Source organism: Coturnix japonica, chromosome 2 (genome assembly GCF_001577835.2).
Source record: "Coturnix japonica isolate 7356 chromosome 2, Coturnix japonica 2.1, whole genome shotgun sequence".
Classification (NCBI taxonomy): Eukaryota; Metazoa; Chordata; class Aves; order Galliformes; family Phasianidae; genus Coturnix; species Coturnix japonica.
In genome coordinates, this window is record NC_029517.1 from 79,166,336 (window position 1) to 79,182,044 (window position 15,709).

At 41.2% G+C, this 15,709-nt stretch overlaps 1 protein-coding gene across 8 annotated transcripts in view; it reads left to right on the plus strand.

The window, feature by feature from the left end:
- The window catches only part of PDE1C (phosphodiesterase 1C), a 307,971-nt gene that overhangs the window by 275,525 nt on the left and 16,737 nt on the right, over positions 1–15,709 (plus strand). For all 8 annotated transcript variants that reach the window (XM_032442568.1, XM_032442569.1, XM_015855053.2 and 5 more), the window contains 3 exons: positions 92–267; positions 2,664–2,960; positions 6,712–6,786. In XM_032442568.1, the coding sequence (XP_032298459.1) occupies positions 92–267; positions 2,664–2,960; positions 6,712–6,786 (548 nt within the window). The remainder of the gene's footprint in view (positions 1–91; positions 268–2,663; positions 2,961–6,711; positions 6,787–15,709) is intronic.

Sequence of the window (15,709 nt, forward strand, 5' to 3'; positions counted from 1 at the left end):
TTATCTAGACTTAAAGTAATCATTTCTTCTTAGCTGTGTTAGGGTGCATTAGATACTGATCCCTGTTATGTTTTGTGATCTTTTATCCCAGTCTGAATAGCATTAGTCCCTCTGAAGTTAAGAGATCAAGTGTCAAGAGCACTGGGTCAGAAGGAAGTGCCTCACTCAATTGCTCCATACTCACTGTGGACTTCAAATGTTTTAAAGCCACCTGGACTGAGGTGGTGCAGCAGAACCGGGAGAAATGGAAAGCACAAGCCACCAAAGGTAACATCCAGGCTTCTTAGTGAAAGAATAAAAATTCTTTTGACCTCTTCTACTACAAACTCATCTTCAATCAAATTATTCTCCAAGTAAGCACTGCTAGCTTGAAAGAATCTGCTTTTCTAGGTCATCAATTTGCACTGAATTTAGAAAGATAGCAATATTGTGACTCATCTGTGCCTTACACTCTTCTATGTGACGTAAGTGTAGATTATAGAGAGGATTTGGACAATAGAAGGAAAAAAAGGAATTGTGAGGGAAGCCCCCTAAGGTCATGAATCAGACTCAGAGTGTGTGCAAAAATAACACAAAAGGGATTTTAAGAGATGTGTTATCAATTGTTTACTGTTAAGATTGAGAGAGATAGTAATGAAATGTCTGGTGAAAAGGCTGTAATATTCTGGATTCATGTCTAACTTCATATTTGCAGGGATACCTTGAATGAAGATTTAGGAATTTTGCTGCTTCTGCTTATGATACCACAAACCTGTGCAGGACTGCAAATATTTCAGGAGAATTTGAGGTCTGGGTTGATTGCAAGCTTGGAAGCAGGCCAGGCATCCAAAGTATCACGCAACTGAAAGTTCCCTAGAGTCATTTAGATGCTCTTTGGAAAAAAACAAAGTTGGAATTCTATATTTGATTACATTTATTTCTTTATGAAACTGTGACACAGCATCTCCTCTGAGCTGAGTGCTTGTTACTAAACCCATTATTTAATGGAGTTGTTGTATTTCATTTTAAATGGAAGGAGTTTGATGGTAATATATTATGCGGTTTTGGCTTTATGACTAGTGGAAGACTTGGCTTAGTTCTCTATTTGCCAGAGCAGATCGGTCTTCTCTAATTGAAAGGCCTGTCTAATGGTGCAGGGAAGCTCACAGAGGTGCTTATCCAGCAATGCTGTAGCAAGCCCTCATCTCCTGAGCTGAATCTATCTCTTGTGGTTCAGGTGCAGAATGCAGCACTTTGGTTTCTTTTCAGATCCTCAGAATAAAGGGATCCGAAAGCTGCCTATGCAAGCTACTGTTGATTTCAAGAATGATTAGTAAAGCCAGGGAGGCGTATATCTAATTTAATTATATTTTCATGTGAGCCATAATTTATTCATTTAAAAGTTAATTAACTTCAGCTAGCTGCTGGCAAGGAAATACAAACTGACATTTCTTATACAGACAGCTTTCACCTTTCTCTCTTGTAACCCATTTGTACACTGTTCTCAAAACTGTTTCTGGCTCATTCATAAGAAGTATCTGAGGAGGCACAATTGGTTGTTAATTTTTGTAATTTTTGCTCTCTGGCTAAGTTGCTGCTCCTGTAAGGACCAGAACATCTTCCCTATAGTTGTCAAGATTGCTTCCATTGGACTAATTGTACTGTATTCTTTGATTTGCAGGATTTGCTTGTCTACTTATCAGCTTACAAAATCTCTCAGAAACCAGGAGATGCATCTCTTTGTGATTCCTATCTCAATTAGAGTGCAATTGGTTATCCACAGTGGGGTGGTGAATGGGCAGTCTGTGATACTGCAGACCTAGAAACCCTGTAGGCAGGCAGAATGAGATGTACTTGGCAGCACAGTGAAGTCACTTCTGACTGCTTAAAGTCTGTATGGATACAGATATGTCCTGAAGCTGAATAAAGCTCCAAATTGAGTATGGGCTGAGCTATTCAGTTGCTTTTGCAGGTTGATTATTTTCTGATCATGGAAAAGAGGAGGAAACTGTGGAGTTTCTGCCTGCACACAGTCAGGTTTATTAGTTCGAGCACTGCATTAAGGGACTGTGGTTGTGTCCTGGGGCACATTTCCCTTATGGGAATGGAAGAGCAGGTACTGATAGTTACATATTAGTCTAGCAATGTAAAGAAACTGTAACAGTAAGTAGAAATGAAGAGATCAGGAAGCTGGAATTGAAAGCAACCTGGAAAAAGGGGGAAAGATGGATTTTCAAAGAACCAAGACTTTCAAAGTGCTTAGGATTATGTGGTGCAACATAGGTAAACTAAACATGGTTTGACTGACACCTGTATATCAGGAATGAAGATAACCTCTGTATCCCTAAAGATGTACTGACAGAGCTAATATCTCTTTTTAATTTGCCTTTTAAGATTTCTGAAGAACTGCATTTTCAAAATGAAACTTTATATGGTTAAAAATAGACATTCATGTATGATGTAGGTAGGCCAACACAGGGTACTTTTTTCGGAGTACTTTCTTAAATGTTTCCCTGTGCTCTTTTTCCATTGTCAAGTCAGTTCCTACATTTATCTAAGTAACACCTGTTTGCATGTTAAAAAATGAAGTACATTTACATGTGTGAATTGTATCATTCCTGTAAAATTGACTGATAATTATCATTTCTTTTCATGTCCTGCTTCTCTCTTTGCCGAGGATGCAGAAGAAAAAGCTAAGAAAGAAGCAGAGGAAAGTGATCATCAGGGAACAGATGAAAAGAAAACAGATGAAAAGGATGAGAAGCCAACTGAAGATGCCACTGCAGCAAAGACAGAGAACAGCAAAGAACCAAATCCTGGGGAAAACAAAAGTTCAGATTCCAATGAGAATTCCCATGTACATGGGACTGGGCGAGCTGGAGTGACCAGACATGAAGCCTCTCAAGGAAAAAGTGCTCCTAGGACAGATAAGGGAATGGATTCTCATCACACAATGAGGGAAGAGAAACATGTCCAGAATGGTGAGTTATCTCCTTCCACTGAAAGGTGAATGCCACCCTAAAAGTGGTATTTCATCTCAGTAATGGGGTGGGAGCAGCTGATGTTGTGAAAAAAGTTGCCCTGGGGACAGAAACTTTTCCCAGAATATGACATTGATATTTCCAAGTATTACTGTTTTGAAAAAGATGAAGCTGATTACATCTGCTTACATGCTTTTAGCAAAAAGGGCAATAAGACTCTTCTCATGGAAATGAATCAGCTTTTTTTTTGATGCACACTTCAAAGGTGAAACAAACTGTCTTTGTTTGATGAACCAAGATGAAGCTACAGACACTTTTTAAGGCCAATTTAAGGTACTTTTGAACCGATTCTCAAATGTAAATATGTTTTGGGACAGCAGCTCTTTCCCCCTCTCCACTGTTTTGAAGAGTTATTTTATTTATACTACATTTGTTCTGTTTTGTTTGGGCAAACATGAAACTTTTCATAAAGATTTATTGTCAGAAAACTGTTAGAGAGATAAAATAATTATAGTTTGCACCCAGAAAAGGTGGAAAAAGAATTGAAAATTGCATACCACATTAAAATAAGTTATTAGACCTGTGAATCACAGAACTGTAGGTGTTGGAAGAAACTTCTTGGAGATCATCGAGTCCAAATCACCTGCTAAAGCAATTTCCCTGTGGAAAGTCACACAGGAAGATGTGCAGGTGAGTTCTGGATGTCTCCAGAGAGGGAGACTCCACAGCCTCTCTGGGCAGATTGTTCCAGTGCTTTATCCCCCTCAAAGTAAACAAGTTTTTCCTCATGTTTATATGGAACTTTCTGTGTTCCAGTTTGTGCCCAGTGCCCCTTGTCCTGTTGCTGGGCACCACTGAAAAGAGCATGGCCCCATCCACTTGATTCCCACCCTTTAAGTATTTATATGTCAGGAGAAAGAGGAGTAGAGGGTGCAGGGTTCCCTAGAGAAATGCAAAAGAACCCCCTATAGCTATACATACTCCTGAGGTGACTGACTTTCTGGTTTATGACACAGGAGGCAGCTAAAGAACATTTGTCACTGTTCTGGTTGGCCTGGCTTATTTCCCAGTTGTTTGCAATGGAGCGAGCACTTGGACCCCACCCCCCGAGTCCTTCATTTTAAAGCCTGCTTCAGTTGGTTGCCAATCTTCTGCCAAAGATTGCCCTGCCTCTTCTAGACAGGTGGATCCCATCATAGTCTTCAGAGGGAATCCCGTTCTCATAAAAACCACAAGCCTTGATCTGACACCAGCCACGTAGCCAGGAGTTGATATGTATTACATGTCTACTTCTGGCTTTTCTTTTATTCAGTCTTGCCAGTTGGAGAAAAAAGATAACCTGGGCACTAGGATTTTTCACTTGCACTTTCAGGACTTTATTGTCTTCTTTGATTCTCCCTGAGAGCAGATCAGTTGGCTATTGGCCATTTCACTGTCCTTCTCTCCCCTCCCCATTAGCAAAAAATGTCAGCACAGCCTCCTGTGATTTCTCATCATCTTGGTAACGTCAGCCAGTCCAAAACCAGCAAAACGCTCAGATTCTGAAGCATCCTTTTAGAAAAGGAATGAAATTAGTGGGCTAAGGCAGTAGGCTTAAATGGCAGTTGAGGCAAGAATTCTGTTTGAAGTACTCCAGGTATGACTGGGTTCAGGCCTTTCCAGTCATTCTTTCGTCATTAGATTTTTTTTAGATTGGAAGTACTGTGTAGATCCATGTTGTCATGCTCTGTTCTATATGGGATTTTTCTTCTAGCAGTGTTATGTAAGTGAATGTGAGTGGGCCCCACAAAGAAACAAAAAGGTTAGAGACATGAAATCCCATCTAGACGGCAACAGATTTTGCTTCTGAAATCCTTTATTTTACAGGCTTCTAGCAATATAAGGGCTAAGTATGCTCTAGTGAATTCGACAGTATCTTTTTCTGCAGTGTTTCTCTGCTGCAGGTGTCTGAAATACTTTGGAAGGAATTATAATGATTTCTGAAAATTAGTGTCTTCCTTAGGGCATGTCATTCTGCTCTTAAATTTATGGGAGAAGGTTCTAATGAATTGCAGTCACTACAGAATCTTTGGAGACTGCTGAAATCTAACATTCATATATCTGGGTTCACCACAGTTTCCATTATTTTATGTCTGTGAATACCTCATCATAACGTATTTGCCTTATTATTTCTCTGCCTTTGTAATCTCTTTCAAAAAGATCATTATGATCACCATTCTGCTCTGCTGCTGGCAGTATGGCATGGTAGATATTACATTACTCTGAAGTCTTCTATTCATAATAAGATATTGAATGAAAGTTCAAAAACTGTGTTGTCAGAGGAGCTGGAAGCCTCTCTGTGTCACTCACTGCTCACTTCCCTTGTGCTTTCTTAGAGATGTCAAGCTGGGAAATAACATTTATGTGCATGTTCATCATCTTTGCCTGCACACACTTAGGGTCAAGTACCTCCTTTATGCAGCACTCAAAGAAAATGTAATTAGCTTATCATTACTATCTGCTGTATGATGGTGGATGGAATGTGAAAAGTCTTTTGTGCCTTGCTAGGTACATTTTCAGTTAATGTCTTGGATACAGTGTCTTTCCCTTTGTCTTTTTCAAGCAGACACCTCGATCCTACTTGGAGCTGCTCATACCTCTCTGTTCAAACTGGACTTCCCAAAGAAGCCCGAATTAATGGCAGTATATAATAAGCTGAGGAAGTTGCTGTCTGCCCTGTGTCTTCTTGTTTTCATTTTTCTCTCACCCACACAATGACCCTAATAAGAAAACCAGGGAAGTTTTGGTTCTAAATGAGAGGACATGTTATTTCCATCTTGCTAAATGTTTTAAGATTTCAAAGCCACTTTTCTAATAGAATAGCATTAATCAGAGAAGAAGAAACCAACTTTCTGTCATCTGTTCAGGCTGCCATTGCTCCTCCGGACATTTGCAGAAAGGAGACCTACTTTGCTGCTAAATGAGATCTATTCTACTATATCTATCCATTGAAGTGAATTTTTAGTTCATAGTCACATTTGGCAACAGAGCATTCTTTTTCTGTGGGGAAATGGTCTGGGAAGGTCTGCTGTGCTCTGCTGTGAGACTAATAGAGGACAGAAAATGAGAAGGATTCCCATTACCCTTTTTGGCTTCATAAAATATACCCTGGCCCTAATTCCTGTTTTCATTCTGCATCAAGTGGTGCACTGCCAAAGACCTTGCCTTCCTGGTTTGCTGTAAAGACTCTAAATCCATTGATCAGTGCTAGGCTTGTCTGTTTCTTGATGTCAGTGTACACGAACCACTGGATAAGTAAGTAAGAGAAAGCGTGATCAAATGAGGTAGGACTTTTTAGGATATCTAAGGTGATTCTTTGAAGCAAAGGCCTATGACAGAGTCTCAAAGGATCTTAACTCCATCTTTTAAAAGCATACATTGTTTAGAGTCCTGATTTTGAGATGAAGGTAGTGTTCAGGTTTTAATGGTGTATGTGCAGTGAGGAGGAGTATGAATTCGCATGTGCTCTTAAAGAAGTGTTAACATTAGTATAAATCTGAAAGGAAATTATAAAGCTTGGTTTTCTGTTGGAGTCAAATTTTGACTGTTGCATTATTACGTGATACTGTGTTGATCCTCATTCATTGTAAATCCATATATTTTCTCTTAAGGAACATCTCTTTTGGATGTTGAAATTCGATGGAGTTACAAACATTAATAAACTGCAGTCTGCATTACAAAGCTTATAGTAACCCTTATTGCTTCATTCTAGGTGAAATAAAGGAAGACAGTATGGCAGACAAAAAAGATCAATCTAGTGTGGGAAATGAATCAAAGAAAACAGATGGTAAGGACTTAGTATTTTATTTTGTTTTGTCACCCATTTCTATATGCAATCTATTCTTTTATAAGCATCCATATTTTATGATTAATAAAATTGTGTGGTAATCTGAAACAGAAACAGTCATTAGACTTGACAGAAGCCATTTTGGGTAATCTGGGGAAAGATCACCTCTTTTACATAGTGTCTAATGCCAATTAATTTTTCTGTTGGTAAACCACCTTCTTTATCTCCTTGATCAACTTCTGTGCACTGCCCACAAGAAAAATCCGGGATTATTTGAATTGCTCCATAGGAAATATGGGTTTGTAAGGTTCTATCCTTCTGAGTTTCTCTGAGCCAAATTCTGCTGTCAGTGAAGACTGACTGGATAGGGGTGCAAAACGCCAATCTAAGCAAAACTCTGCACAAGGTGTATCTCCTTTTCTTTTGGTTGCATGTCACATTATTCCTATCCAACCACAAAGGTTTCTTGACTTAATACTCTGAGGGGGAATTTGCCAAGTGTTGCTGAATCACAGGTATGAGAAGGAAGCAAGCAAGAATAGGCATATCAGCGCAAAAGCACTGTTATAGACACTACAGAAAAGGGATATTACTAAAACACTTTTGAACTGAAACAATCCCAAATTATATGATAGTTTCTTGAGCACTTGGAAATAATTTCACACAGACCTGAGCCTATTGTAAAGTTTCATAGATGTTTTAGTAGCATCAGCAAAGCAGAAAAACACCTATAAGGGCTGTGGCATGTTTGCTCTTCTGCATCTCAGCTGTGCAGCAAAAGGCTACGAGGTACTGTCTGACTCCACACTGCTCCAGAACTGATTGCTTAGGTACTGGATAGCTGAATAAATGGAAACAAATGTTAGAGCTAAGATTACCTTTGTATGTCTCAATTGAATCCATTGAAATATCCCTAAATATAAATAGAACAGTATTGTATTTTAATGGTCAAGAAATGCAACCTTGTTGTACGTGTTGTAGTTAAGAAGGACGCTGTTTGTTTTTATTGTTACCTTGTAAGAAATTACTTACTGCTCTTACTCTTCCATAATAGTGATCAATAAGATAATGTAAAAAGTTAAAAAAAAAAAGAAAAAAGTAGAGCAATTAATCTATGATCACATGTATTAATTTCAGACATACAGATATGTACTTTATACAGAGCAATGATTGTTCAGGAAAAATCAATTATTTGTTAAAACGTAATATAATTTATACATTTCTGATAACTGTCTGTCAGGAAGAGTCTCATAACTCTCTAAACAGTATGCAGAAATAAAGAGCAAATATTCAGTTAGCAGTCTGGCTTTTTAGACCTTTACAAATATGTGCACTGTCTTATGTGCTATAATAGCCCCACAAGGATTAGTGGGAGGAATGGCTTCTCTCCCTGCTGCAGTTGGTGACTGCAGAACTGTGGCTGTGTAGAAAGACTGCTCTCCTGGCAGGATGAGGTAGGTACAGAAAGCTTGGGGCTTCACTTGGCAGATGCAGGAATCATACCAACCATGAGAGTAGGCTTGGGAACCCTTAAATTTGAGGACAGGGTCACCTTTGAAGGCTTGCAGTCTCAGTCTCTTGGAAAGAGTAGGGGCACCTATTTAATCAGGCTGGAAGACAAGGAGGTGAATGTTTCATGCTGACTTAAAAGCGTGGTAGTAAATTTGTTTACATCCAAGTTCCTAGTCTTTGTGTACTGTTAGCTGTTTAATGTCCTGTTCTTCTGCAAGGAAGTCCTCTGCTCAACCCCTTAAGGAAGAGACCAGTGCCATGGGACTGGCTGATGACAGTGAATAACCAACTGTAACCTAGCAGAAATAATTTATGGGCTCAATGTTTTTCATTCAAATGCTGTAGAGTGAAATTATGGATTATGATCTCATTGACAGAAATAGGGAATATTTGTGAAAGACAAGCCCTAGAAAAGTGTTGGGGTGGCTCTGCATGCCAGTGGGAAGATATGAATGCGTCTAGCCAGAGCTTCACACAGCTGAGTCTACTGGTACTGCAGCCCGCAACTTTAAAGCTAGCTTGAGGATGCCTGTGCAAGCAGAAGCTATGCCTTAGAATGCAGTATTAATTGCTTTAGTCTCTTGTTCAAGTTTCTTAAACACAGGCAGGCATCCTCATTTTAATGTAATCTTCCTGTTATTGGCTTTTTTCCCCCTTTTTTGTGGGACATTCAGTTGTTACTCAGTACTGCCCTTATCTTTAGCTTTGAGAGAAGAGATACGAGTCTGTCATTTCCTGTATAAGGGCACAGTCCTATCAGTGACATCATCAGCACCCACAGCATCATCAAATGTTTTCTGTGGGATAGAATGTTATTAAACCATTTTGGAATACCTGATTTTCCCCTGTGGAATAGTGTCTATTCAGTACTTTGAATGGAAATTTTTTAAGCAGTCATACAGAAATAATGTGTGTGTGTGTGAAAAGTAAGATTGCTTGTTGAAGCACAGAAATACATAGGGTATTTGTACTCATCTCTTGAACTGCTGGTGTGTGCTGGGAAAGCCTCGAGTGCCCCGGCTATTTACGATGAGCAATACTCCCACCTCGTGGTCAGATCTCAATCTTACATTTCAGTAGTACTTTCCCTCTGTGCGGTGCGAAAGCAAATAATGCAGTACATTACAATGCAAGGCAATGTGCATCTTTTTATATGTACAGTCTCTATGACAAGTACATACAATACAAACATTCTAGGAATTTAGACCTTTATCACCAAATCACAAAATGGCTTGGGTTGGAAGGGACCCCAAGGATCATCAAGTTCTAAACCCCCTGCTACAGGCAGGGCCACCAACCTCCAGATCTGGTACTAGACCAGGCTGCCCAGGGTCCCACCCAACCTGGTCTTGAACACCTCCAGGGATGGAGCATCCACAGCTTTTCTGTTCCAGTACCTCACCACTCTGTCTGTGAAGAACTTCCCTGATATGCAATCTAATCTTCCCTCCCTGAGCTTAAAACCATTCCCCCTTGTCCTCTCACTGTCTACCTTTGCAAAAAGTTTATTCCACTCCTTTTTATAATCCCCATTTAAATACTGGCAGGCTGAAATGAGGACTCCTTGCAGCCTTTTCTTCTCTAAGCTGAGAGATGTATAAAGGAACAGCATTCACCTCTATATTCTTCAGAGAGGGAAAGTGGTAAATTTAAAGTCATATAAATAACAGAGCCATCTCTATTTCTATTCCAAAATATAGGTTGATTTCTCCATTACTGGCAGAAGCAAAATGCTCATTTCAATTGGTAAGGCAGACACGTTGGACTTCCTTCTGTAAGAAATTGCTTTGATATGATATGTCAGAATCCAGCAGTGGTGGCAGATTGGAATTACAATAGCTCAAGACTACTTCTGGAGACAATTTCCTTCCTTTTCTTACTTCTTTTATGGCCTGCTACCTGAATTACATTAGAGGTTATTGCCCTGCATTAGAAATTGGAAAGCATTGTACCGATACCCTCTGGAAAAGCTTGCCTGAAGAGCAAGTACATTTTCCTGTCCAAAAGGAGATTAATTTCACCATAACTTATCTCTGATGAACAACAAGTCCATAGTAGCGCATTATGGAGAGGAGAGGAAAGAAAAAGCTTCTGTTCTTTTAAAATGATTTTAATGATCTTTTATAAAATGTGAGTGTGCCTTACTAACCAAGTAGCACCCCAGGCAAGCTGGAATTTGCACAGAGGGATGTACTCTGAGAAGTCTTTATGCAGTTTTACTATCAAACAGAAGAACATGGTGTGATGTGATCTTTGGTGATAAACAAAAAGCATGTTGTTAGCATCCTGATATCAGGAATATTACATTACCATGGCATGCATACTCAGTGAGAATATAGGGAATGTGTAGAAGAGAGCTACTTTATCAAAATACGCAGATGGTTTTGCCAGTTGTTTGTTTGATGACTATGTGTGTAAATCTTATGGAAGGTACCTGTGTCTCCTTCATGACTTGTTTTCTAAGACTATAGATCAGACCATGCCATGTATTTAGGAAGTCCTTAGGATCTGACCCATAAGCTTGACTGAATTTTGTTTCTACTTGACATGAAATCACAGAGTGTGGATATGTGAAAAGCTCACATATATATATAACTCAGAGGTGGCATTTGGTTTGGGTTTCAGATTCAAGTGAATATGTGGAATATTCATTCCAGTCGCATGGTGTAAAACATTCAGAGTAGGTACCTAAATGGTTTTGTGAGTAGTTAACTTCACAAGAAACATTGTGAGGTCATCTTTTGTCCTTTGCATGTAGTTCTGCTTAGAGATAGCTCCTCAGGGATAATAGCCATTACACTAGAGGTGTAACATGAATGCATAACTTGTTCAGTACATTGTTCCCATTCCTCCTTGATTTTTGCACTGTTAGCTATTTCACGCTATCAGTCAGGGAGTAGAATTGTGGCCTTGCCTGTGTTATAGCCCTTCTAGTCCCATTTAGGAAAATTTGCATGTGCAGTGATGTATAGAAAGTCTCACTTCAGCAAGGGGCATGTCCTTCTTGCTCCCTCCTTCCACCAACTTATGTTCAACTCAGTGGCAATCAGGCCTCCTTTTTCCCTGTGCAGTGCTTCCTAGTTTTAGTAGAAGCAGTACAAGATAAAAAATCACCACAGTGGGAATCCAAATGTAAAGACTCCAATCTATAGACAGCCAGCTGAGTGCTTGGTGAGTAATTTGCTGACCTGTGCTGCGTGTGCCTGGTCTGTCCTTGAGGGTGGATCATGGGGCCATCAGTCCCATTTGGCTGCTCAGCATAGGAGTCTGTCCCATTTAGATGACAGAAGCTGGACAAAGAGAAGAGTCACTTTTCAGGTTAGTTTTCTGAGATTCGTACCCTCTGAGCAATCTTTACTGCCTTTACAGAATCACAGAATCACAGAATTGTAGGGGTTGGAAGGGACCTCTAGAGATCATCGAGTCCAACCCCCCTGCCAAAGCAGTCTCCCTACACCACATCGCACAGGTAGGCGTCCAGGCGGGTCTTGAATGTCTCCAGAGAAGGAGACTCCACCACCTCCCTGGGCAGCCTGTTCCAGTGCTCCGTCACCCACACCGTAATGAAGTTCTTGCACACATTCGTGTGGAACTTCCTATGCTGCAGTTTCATCCCATTACCCCTAGTCCTGTCCCCGTGCACTATTGAAAAGAGACCAGCCTTGCCACTATGGCCCCCACACCTCAGGTATTTATAAACCTGGATCAAATCCCCTCTGAGCCTTCTTTTCTCAAGGCTAAACAGACCCAGTTCCCTAAGTCTCTCCTCATAGGGAAGATGCTCCAGGCCCTTCACCATCTTTGTGGCCCTCTGCTGGACTCTTTCCAAGAGATCCCTGTCTTTTTTGTACTGGGGAGCCCAGAACTGGACACAATATTCCAGATGAGGCCTCACCAGGGCAGAGTAGAGGGGGAGGATTACCTCCTTCGACCTGCTGGACACGCTCTTTTTAATACACCCCAGTATGCCACTGGCCTTTTTGGCTACAAGGGCACACTGCTGGCTCATGGCCAACCTGTCATCCACCAGGACACTCAGGTCCCTCTCAGCAGAGCTCCTCTCCAGCAGCTCTTCCCCCAGCCTGTACTGGTGCATGCAATTATTTCTACCCAGGTGCAAGACTCTACACTTGCTTTTGTTAAACCTCATCCGGTTTCTTACTGCCCAGCTCTCCAGCCCGTCCAGGTCTCGCTGAATGGCAGCACAGCCTTCAGGCGTGTCAGCCAATCCTCCCAACTTCATGTCATCAGCAAACCTGCTGAGTGTGGTCACTGTCCCCTCATCAAGGTCGTTGATGAAGATGTTGAACAAGACTGGACCCAGTACAGACCCCTGGGGGACGCCGCTAGTTACAGGCCTCTAGCCAGACACCGCACCGCCAACGACAACCCTCTGCACTCTGCCAGTCAGCCAATTCTCAACCCACTTCACTGTCCACTCATCTATCCCATACTCCCTCAGCTTTGTTATAAAGATGTCATGGGGGACAGTATCAAAAGCCTTACTGAAATCAAGGTGGACTACATCTACCGCTCTCCCCCTGTCCACCCAGCTAGTGACATCTTCATAAAAGGCCACCAGGTTGGTCGAGCACAACCTCCCCTTGGTGAATCCGTGCTGAGTACTCCTGATAACCTCCTTTTCTCCCAGTTGTCTGGAGATGGCATCCAGCACAAGCTGTTCCATCACCTTCCCCGGGACAGAGGTGAGGCTGACTGGCCTATAGTTACCCGTGTCTTCCTTCTTGCCCTTTTTGAAGACTGGAGTGACACTGGCCATCCTCCAGTCTTCAGGCACCTCCCCAGTTCTCCAAGACCTCTGAAAGATTACAGAGAGCGGCTCAGCAACGACCTTCGCCAACTCTCTCAGCACCCGCGGATGATGAATGACTGATTTCTTTCTTACATGCTTTACTCTGGAAATTCAAATGTATTTGGTGCAACCAAACTTTTGCAAATGCGGCCACTGTTTTGTTTTGTTTTTTTCACTGCAGTTGAGTATCTCTATAATGTGCCAGTAGTCATACAACATACATCAAAGCAAAACGAATCTCTTTCTTCCAGCACCACAGTGACTTCAGGTCAAGTATAATTCAAGCTGTCAAACAAACATGAAGCACAAGATCCGTGTGAACACGACTAGAAATTGTTTTAAGTCATGAATGATTTAGAGATAACTATGTGCCAAAACTCAAAAATAAGAATACCTTCTACACTAATATCATTTTCCCCCTAGCAAAAAGAATGCTAAGCACTTGGGATGTCTGCTAAATTACAGTGATGGTACTTAAATTCAGTTACAGAATAAATATTCAAAGTTTCCTTCCAAAAGTATTTATATTTCTTTCCCTTGCTTTAAACAGGACTCATGCACCACAGAGAAACATGGCTGCTTCCTTTGGAAAATTAATTATTTTCTGTCTATTAAAAAGGCAGACAATGCAGATGAATTAACTTCTAACATGTATCTCTTCTTCATTTCACTGATCGTATGAACTTTGTTTCGTAGGCCTCGTTCTCTGAATCCAAAGAAGCAAGATAATAGAGATTTTGGATACTATCCCTTTATTTTGCTTCAGTATTGGTTTTACAGTACTTTTCAGACAGAAACATGTACCACTGAGCACGTGTTTGTTAGCATGCAGGGGAATCAAGAAATAGCCATTCTTGTTGGGATAAGCTTATAAAATTAAGGGATCCGTCCTGGCAGGTTGCTAAATAAGTCAACAGAAGGAATTAAACAGCTGGCAGGATCCCATGGAAATCGCTTAGTGATCTGTCCTGTCAGCTGTCCATTCTTTCTATGCAGTATTAAGGATATAGCCACCTTTTGGATTATGGATTTTCTCAGTCACATGTACTCAGACTGTTTTTCCTCCTTGTTTTGCGGTAATTGCTTTATGACATTGGTTGGCATAAAACCATTTGTCATTTCTGTTGTCATTTCACCCAGTGCTTGGACCGAGCAGCACAAGGGAGAAGAACAAACTTTGGAATAGTCTTATGATAACATAATGTTTTGGTTGCTATCTTTTTATGATTTCATGTCGTAATAGCATGAAATGTCAGTCACATAGGTAGTTTAGTAAAGGTAAGTTAAGCAGCTCAGTTAACTGAGGCTTTTGATGAGTATTAAAACACAAACTCAGAAATGCCCTGGGACAGCAGTACCTCAAGGGCAATATTATTTGACAGCATGGTGGGCTTCTGTTGTCCTACAGAAGTGCTCATGCAGCATGTTTAGAAGTTGAGATTTTCACATGCTGCATGCTTCTTTTTCACAAATAAACTGCAAGGTTGCCTTCATCTGTTTAGAAAAAAGAAAACACCAACAAGTGAGTGTGCACTCCTGGATGACTATGTTATCATTGTGAGTCTTTTATTAATGATAATAATAATAATAGATAGTAGTCTCATGCAGGTTGGAAGGGACCTTAGAGATCATCGAGTCCAACCCCCGGGATCCGAGCCTCTGTGCTGCAGAGCGGCACTTCTACCACTTGCGCCACAGGGGGATTCGAACCCAGGCCCGGTGTTGCAAGGCAGCATTCCTACCACTGCACCACTGGGGCACAATGAATATAGCTTGTAATGCTGAAGAAACACATCCTTGAGAAGAGGAAATGGGGACTGTGAATAACCTCACAAAATTGCTGTTGATGTTGGTAATGGTCTTGTTGCTCTCCCAGGCAAGCTAGGCAGTCTGTGTAGAAAACCTAAAGCCTTATTCCATGTTCAGCTTTTAGCAGAGAAGATAGGAGCATTTGCTTTTAAATGCAATTGAAACACATACATTTCGACCTTGCTCTCGCAGCACAGCCCTACAGTGGAGAGAGAATGTGGGATTGTCACTAGCTGTGCTGGACAGTGCTTTGGTTTTGGCGACTTGGGAGGAAGTGATGGGAATTGGAACCACGTGGTCTGTAAGGTGCCTTTCAGTGCAGGCAATTCCGTGACTCTGTGATGCAGGGAGAGGGCAGGTGCCTGGCTGGAGAGGCTGAGCAGGGCCCTTCAGAAGCTGTGTGGAGAGAGGCTGGCCCCTGAACTCCAGCTGATCCAAGAAGAACAATGCCTGTGAGGTAGGCTCAGCAAGGAGCCTGACTCATTGCAGAGCAAGTGTAGTTATTGAGTCATTCTAAACTTGCACCTCCACTGAAATGCCTCCAAGGTTCTGTTCCTGTTCCCCAGCTGGGTAGCAGATTGTGAAAGCTTGCGTTAGACAAGCATAATAAGTGCCAACAACGGGTAGTTCTTGTAAGGTCTTGGACTCCAAAACATTTGTTTTATCAAAAAAGGAGGAGAGGTCAGTGTGTGAGATGAATCACTGACTGTGCAAAACTGACATCCAGATTCCTTGCTATATGCATACAGTTGTATGCTGAGCAATTCTGTGCACAGGAAAAGACAATAT